This window comes from Chelonia mydas, chromosome 3, assembly GCF_015237465.2.
Source record: "Chelonia mydas isolate rCheMyd1 chromosome 3, rCheMyd1.pri.v2, whole genome shotgun sequence".
NCBI lineage: Eukaryota > Metazoa > Chordata > Testudines > Cheloniidae > Chelonia > Chelonia mydas.
The window spans coordinates 83,559,397-83,567,294 of NC_057851.1; the positions used below are offsets into that span (position 1 = coordinate 83,559,397).

The following is a 7,898-nucleotide window of genomic DNA, read 5'->3' on the forward strand; positions in this document are numbered from 1 at the left end:
CAAGTAGGGCCCTCTGCACCATTGGAGCAGGGGATAAGATTCAGTGCTTAGGGACAGATCTAGTGTCCACAGAAGTGAGTGGAAAGACTTCCATTGGCTTCAGTGAATCAGGCCTTAGTGCAAATATTAACTATTTAAAAGATAAAATAAAATAGAACAAATTACACCTTTCATATATCTTCATCCGTGAATGGGGGTGGCAGAGAGTGTCTTTCCTAAGCCGTGTGCAAACTATCACTCAGCACTTTCCTGGTGTAAAGTCCAATAGGTTAAACGAAGCACACGCAGTCTGGTTTTGTGGAGTCATTCAGTGTGATTATACCCAGAAAGGCTAGGAGTTTCATCTGTTAAAAGCTTATGCCCGTTATCCTGTGAAACTCAGTTACAAAACCCATTTGTCTCTTAAATCAAGCATTCATTCAGGGACTTTCCATTTTGTAAGCAACAGGTGGAGATACTGTTTCCCAGTGGCTAATTCCAAGCCTGTGGAGAAGAGACGCACTTCCTACATTATGGAATGTATCCAGACCCAGGCAAGATCCCCCCTGCCTACATATTAAGCTGGGCAAACTTTAGGTTCAACACTTTCTCACGTAGGTCACATTTCGCCCCAGAGAAGTAGTGGAGTGGGCAGGCCTTTCCTGAGATTCCTCAGCTGTTTGGAAGTACAGTAATGTGGGTGAGGTTTGCATAATCAAATTTGGCCTTATACTGAAGCCCTATTGTCCCAGAAGATTTTTTTCCAGGATGCTGTACATTTACTTTCATGGTTATTATCATTAGTAATCAAAGCATGGTAAAAACATTTAGTTTCATGACATAAGATATCAGTGTCATAACTGTGATATCAACACAGCTGTGCTTATCTCTCCTTTTTCATTTTCTCTCTCATTTTCTGATGTTATGCTACAGCAATTACTCTTTCCCTTCCCATGACCTTAGGTGACTTAATTTGCCTCCTACTTTGTATCTCCCACACATGCGACATTGATCTGTCTCTAGAGTGCCTTGAAGTCATTTATTTTCTTCTCAGTTTTTTTTAAAATAGTTCAGCTCAGATGCAGCCTTACTGAAACCAGAAGTCTAAAGTAACTTCAAGAAGAAAAGATTGCAAGAAAACTTACCACAACAAAATAACTTTAGGAACTTCCTGATTTCTTCTGTCATTAGTCCTACTATCATACTTTCTGTAATGTTTAAAATCTATGCAGGTGTTTTCTTTGCAGGCAGTTTCCTACATACCCTTTGATTTATTAACTTTACTCTAACCACAAAAGGAACCTCAATTTCTAGAGCTGGATTTTATGTAAGAGACAAAAGAAAAACTTCTGTAATATAGTAAATTTTTTTTTGGCAAACTCTTTCTGGAAATCCAAGTGAATTTAGGGATCCAGTGACTATTGTGACAATTAACCCTTGTAAACTAACTCTGTTTGGGCAGGCCTATTTAGTTATGCTGGCAGGAAAGTCAGAGACATGCTAAGCTAGTACCACTTTATATAGTACAGCTGTTTATTCAAAGCAGGCAGGGCATGTGCCTATTCTGAAGTCTGAAATTTCTCTTTTATCCTGAAATGCAACGTCCAAAATCCCCCCACAAAACTACAATATCACTTGAAGGTTCAAATGATTAAACTAACTTTATCCAGATGGGAATTTCACCACAAGAACATGAAAGGAGAAAGCTCAGACTCTAGAGAGAGAATGGAGTTACTGTACCTCAGCAAAAGGCACCCAACTTCCAGTAGCAACTGACTGCTGCTGCCCTCTGATAACAGCGGATTCTTGATTGCTGACCGCTGAGCTACCTTCAATGTCAAAATGAAAAACGCTGCCCTCGCTTGAGGCAGTGCTGGAGAAGAAACATCCCAAGAAGAATAATATAGGAAAAACAAGGGGCCAGGCTGAGATCAAAGCCATTTCCTCCCCTTACATCCAGCAGTGGTCTTCTAGCTTCTTAGTAATTGTTTACCCACTTCTGCAATCAGCCCCCACCCCCCTTCGTTTAGTAGTGCCTCAGATATTTTAACTTTCTCTCAGCTTTCAGTTTCCAGATGTGGCACTTCAAGGCAGTCTGACCAGATCCTTATTTAAAAAAGAAAAGCTCTTTTGCTTCCTCCCTCGCTCGCAGTCTGTGCCTGTGGCTCCTCTTTTTCCCTAGAGGCTTCAGCTGAATAACATGCAGATGGGCAGTGCTTAAACAGAGAGTGTCAAACACAGATTGTATTCCAGGAAAGCACCACAGCTCCCCAGCCACCTTATCTCCACTCTGTCAGGATACAGACTGAGTCTGTATTCAGGGCTCTGGCTTCCTTCATATGTTCACATCATTCCTTTTTACCTTTAGATTTGGGATCCTCCCACTCAAACTTTGCCATTCAGAAACTGAGGTCAGACCTTTATTCTCCCCTCCCACCCCCCAGTTAGGACATAATCTGATTGCTCCAGAATAAGAATCAACTCTCATGATTATTTTTTTAGCACTTCTTATTTATTCAGCCAAAGACAGAAAGGTGCCAGATTTATTAAAAACTTTAGAGGTCCCTACTTGGGAGGGGGAGCATGGGCGTGGGCAGGGGGATCAAGATTCAGAATGTGTCAAGTGTTAATAGGGGCTAGGTGGCTTTTCTGTTGATCAAGATTTCATGCTTGTGTGAGAGAATGGAAGATATCGGTCTTATTGAAACCGTCCAGCTAATATGCTTAATTGAAAACCCCCGTTTTTCCTGAGCCTCACCTCCCATTTTCATGTCTGCTTGTGCAAAAGACTATCATTCACTGCAGTTTTGGAAAATGACTTCATTACTCAAATGCATGAACTTTTATTTACAAAGAGCATCTTGTTTTCCTTTTCAAGAGATGCTTTGTGAGTCCCCAGAAACAAGGCTTTCAGTGTATGAAAGCACATCCATAGCAGACCTCTTATTTTCTGACTATAATCTCATGAGGACTACATCAGACTAAGTAACCTTTCCAAGATTTTTGGACAAGGTCCGGACATAATTATATCACTGTGCACCCCCTCACGTAAGGCTCAGTGCTGAATCCATTTGTGACATACGGGGTCCCTTAAAGGAATATCGGACTTAATATATTTGTATTGTTCAGGAGAGGGCTGGACAGTACAGGATATACATTGCTGGGGGAAGATCCAGGACTGCGGGTATGTTGGGGTCAGTCTGTAGTATAACCAAGACTGGTGAGAGCCAGGGTGTAGTTGGCAGGCTGCAGTTACACACAGATGCTCAGTGTCCGGCTTGCATGCTGGAAGTCTGTTTGTGAGTGACCCAGATGGGAACAACTTCAGCAAGGCATTGTAAGGCACCCAAGGTTGCAGGGCGGGGGTGCCACAGTCCTCCATTGGTCTGAATTGTACCCCGGTATGTCACACCACTATACACCCTGTTCTTCAGTGGTTTATAACACAGATGTCCTAATTCACCTCAGACTGAAATTGACTTATCAGGCTTCAACCTGAAAGCAGATTCTTGCCTCCCCTTGTAAATTACTTTAAATAGTATCAACTGAGGGAGCTTTCAATAACGATGTGGGTGATTTCAAGTGCTTTTGGGATTTGGGAACTTTTGCAGGCATATAGGAAGCAACAGTGGTTGCAGCACAAAGCACTACAGCCGTTCTTGGCTGTGCAGCAGCCACGGGGAAAGCTAACTCCCGCCCAAGAGCAGGCAGAATCCAGGCAGCGCAAAGGTGGCTTTAAGCTACCTTTCATAGACTCATCAATTATAAGATAATAACACAGTCCATAGAACTTCCTTGAATACATTCTTATTTGAACTTTTAGGAAATCATCCAATCTTGATTTAAAAGTTGTCAGATATGGAGAATCCACCTCCTTGGTAAATTGATCTAATGGTTAATTACCCCGACTGTTACAAATTTGTGCCTTAATTCTAATCTGAATTTGTCTAGCTTCAGCTTCCAGCCATTGGATTGCTATAGTCTTGTCTGCTAGATTGCAAAGCCCTTGATTACATTTCTCTTTCCCATGTAGGAACATATAAACTGATCAAGTCACCTCTTAACCTTCTCTTTGATAAGCTAAAGAGATTACGCTCCTTGAGTCTATCACTATAAGGCATGTTTTCTAAGCCTTTAATTGTTCTTGTGGCTTTCTCTGAACTCTCTCCAATTTATCAACATCCTTCTTGAATTGTGGGCACCGGAACTGGGCACAACATTCCAGTGGTGGTCATACCAGTGCCAAATACAGAGGTAAAATAACCTCCTTATCTATACTCAAGATTCCCCTGTTTATACATCCAAGGTTTGCATTAGGCCTTTTGGCCACAGTGTCACACTGGGAGCTTATGTTCAGTTGACTATCCACCACCCCATGCCCAAAACTTTTTCAGAGTCGCTGCTTCCCAGGATACAGTCCCCACATGTTTAAGTCTGGCTTACATTCTCTCTTCCTGAATGTACAGCTTTGCATCTGGCTGCAGTGAAACACACATTGTTTGCGTGGGTCTAGCTTAGCAGCTTTGTCTTCCTCCCACCTGGACAGCATCTTCCGTGCTGTGTCTCCTCAGAGGTGCAGCACACAGTTTAGTCCCTTGTGTTTAGTCCCTTGTATTTTGCTTGTGAGACAGGGTGGCTAACAGTCCTTAATTTTCCTGGGAAGTGCTAAGATACTCTGGTGATGGGCATCGCAGAAAAGAGAGCAAGAGAGAAGGAGTGTGATGGTATGTTGTGTTGTACTTGCATGCCTGGCTAATTTGGGCCTTGATCCTGCAAACATACATGTGAGTAACTTTCAGCACAAGAGGTCCCATAGAGTTAAATGCTAAGTGTTTGCAGGATTGTTGTCTTAATTACATTGAGAATGTGATGGTCTTGGCATGGGCGCACTGAACGAAGAATAGCTCCTGCAGAACCCCAATTAGCATGCTTAGTACTGCTCGGTCTTTTCATTTAAATGACCTCATCATCTCATTTATTGACAATTAAACCCCCCGTCTTCATTTACCTACACTAGAGAAAACATGGAAGATGCTTATATTATAAGCCCTTTGGCAGGGACTATCATTTATTATATGCATGCATAATGCCTAGCAAAGTGGGGCCTTGAGTGAGGCCTCTAGGCAACTACTGCAATATAATAATAACATAAAACATCTGGGACATTTCCAAAAAATCAGAAGACTCCATTTCCAAATCGATGAGGCTCAAAAGCAAGTCTATCTACACATATAATGTTACTATAACTTAACTGTGCTGTGTACTTTCTCTATTGAATTAACTGCACATACGCCATTAATGAAATTGCAATTAGAAGTAATTTACTAAAAAAATTCTATTAAGTGTATTGATTGGCAATAGTTCCCATTTAACAGCATCCCTGCCAAAAAAAAAAAAATGTAGATGCTGAAATCGAAGTAACAGAAATTATACATAAAACCCTGCCATCAATCCATGGTTTTGAATTAAAGCTGTGTTGTGATGAAATAAGATTTTTTTAAGAATGATGTGTGTTTTATGGGGGCAGTACAAGACCTATGATCTCCTCAGCTAAACTTAAGATGGGCTATAGAATAGATCCCAAGAAGCAGTTAGGAAACAATGTCATTCCTTCTCATTTTTCTCCATCATCATCTCTCTCCTTTTCACCCGTTTGCATTCTCCTCCTCACCATTGGTTTTGGGTTCGGGTTCAGTGAGGCAGATGCTGGGACTAGTGGCTTAGAATGATCCAGCTGGGTGCTATAAAGAGCACTCTAAAGGGGAGAGCACTAGTTGGGGTATTTGTGCTCATAAAGCAGCGAGGAGCCAAGCAAGCACGTGCACATGCATTTCCCACATTGCCGTGCTTCAGCCTTGACATCTCTCATTCTTTGTATCATTAATTATTGGCATTAGACCCAGCTGGCTTATCCTGGACTGCCTTCAACTAATCTTGTAATGGTTTTTTTCTTTCTTGTTATATTGTGTTGCTCTAATTTATTCTGTCTGTAAAACTCTTTGAGTTCAATTAAAGATACCCTGGCCTCATGAGCCTGGTGAACATGTCATGCTTTTTTATTACTGAAAATAAAAAGAGAAAGTTGCTTATTGGGTGAGATTTTTCAAGGTCTCTGCTTCAAGTGTGTAATGGGGTAGGAAAATAGCAAGAATAATGTGGTTGATGGTGTCTTTTGTGTTAAAAGCATTGTTCTGGGGGAACTGGAAATGAGATACAGAGCCATTTACTACTGGGTCACTCATTTGAAACACCTGATCCATGTCAGTAGTGACTGAAAGTCACTACATTTGAAAGGCTGTTCAGTAGTAACATACGAATTGCTGTAGTGCACCAGACCGTCAGTAGAATAGCCTATGTCATGCCACCTGCCCGTGGCGTCCAAGCAGGGCTGGCCTTACCATGAGGCGAACTGAGGCAGCCGCCTCAGGTGCCAGACTGTGGGAGGGGCGTCACTAGGACCCAGAGTGTAGAAAATTGTGTCTGCTGCTGGTGCATATGTGTTCTCTCTGCTCTAGATGCACAGAGATGGTGGAGTGCTGTGCTGGAGGAAGGAGGGCACAAGACACATAACAGGCAGGCAGGAGAAAAGGTGAGGGAATAACAGAAAGCAGCAGAAGCTGCAGGGGGAGAGAGGAGGAGAAGCCTCTTTTGTACCTCTCTAGCACCCCAAGGAGCCTGGACTGATTAACACCAGCTTCTCAGGGAGCTTCCTGTTTCCTGCTGCTTCCCTGAACCCACTTGAGGAGAACAGGCAGTCAACTGAAGTAGTAGGAGCCAGTTAGGCCCTTAAAACCCTGATATCTTCCCTCACTCAGGCCCTGCTACCAGCCTGCTTATTTCTCCCCTTCAACTGAGTGTTGAGAGCCACTATAGCTGGCACAGAACAGCAGTCATGAGTGAAAGAAGAAAACGCCTCTCTGGTGCAGCATTCAGAAAAAGAAAGAAAGCAAAGGAAGCTTTTCTATCTAAGCAGGAAAGAGCTCTCCTGAGATACATAGACACAAATGTTCACGGTGAGCCTTCCAGCCCCAGTGAAGATGTGAGTGGTGAGGAGATGCCTGATCTTCCAGTTAGTCAGAGTGCAGGTGTCCTGGCAGCTATTGCAGCATCCATATCTCCTCTCAAATGGATGTAACCATGCACATTCCTGAAGAAAAGTGTAGATCAGAGAAGAGTGTGGTGGAGGCGCAAGAAACAGCTGCTGCTGAGTTTAGTTCCTTAAGTCTAGATGATCCAGGACTGTGGACCCACTTGAGCAGTAGCCTGAGGGACTTCCTTGTACTGCATGGGCCCCAGCACGTGAAAAACTTCATGTTCCCCAAAAGACAATGTAAATAGAAGTTTCCATCCAACACATTACTGGCGTGAAATCCCCAAGGGTGACAAAGTGGAAAGGCCATGGCTTATGTATTCAAAAACCCAGAATGCTGCAAACTGTTTTTGTTGCAAACTCTTCCAGTCTAATGTTCCAGCCTCATTGGGTTCTACAGGAACAAAGGACTGGAAAAATCTGGCTAGAAATCTGGCATGCCATGAGAAGGCAGCAAATCACCAGAGAGCATGCCATAGATGGAAAGAGCTTGAGATGAGACTAAGGTTAAAGGCCACCATAGATGATCAGCATCAAGAGAAGATTGCATCAGAGTCTCGTTACTGGCAAAATGTTCTGAAAAGGCTCATTGCCATTGTGAGAATGCTTGTTACCCAAAACCTAGCGCTGTGTGGTACTTCAGATCAGCTGTACGTGCCAAACAATGGAAACTTCCTTAAAATTGTGGAGCCGATGGCTGAGTTTGATGCTGTACTCCAGGAGCATCTACGAAGAGTCACCACCCAAGAAATGTACACACACCACTACCTTGGAAAAACAATTCAAAATGAGATCATACAGTTACTGGCAATAAAAGTCAAACAGAAGA

At 42.8% G+C, this 7,898-nt stretch overlaps 1 protein-coding gene across 2 annotated transcripts in view; it reads right to left on the bottom strand.

Moving 5' to 3' along the window:
- The window catches only part of LAMA4 (laminin subunit alpha 4), a 153,929-nt gene extending 151,583 nt beyond the window's left edge, over positions 1–2,346 (bottom strand). The window contains exon 1 of one of the 2 annotated variants that reach the window (XM_037894659.2): positions 1,720–2,346. In XM_037894659.2, the coding sequence (XP_037750587.1) occupies positions 1,720–1,920 (201 nt within the window). In that variant the 5' untranslated portion in view covers positions 1,921–2,346. The remainder of the gene's footprint in view (positions 1–1,719) is intronic. The other variant, XM_043542824.1, reaches the window with a different exon arrangement.
- Positions 2,347–7,898: the final 5,552 nt, after the last annotated feature.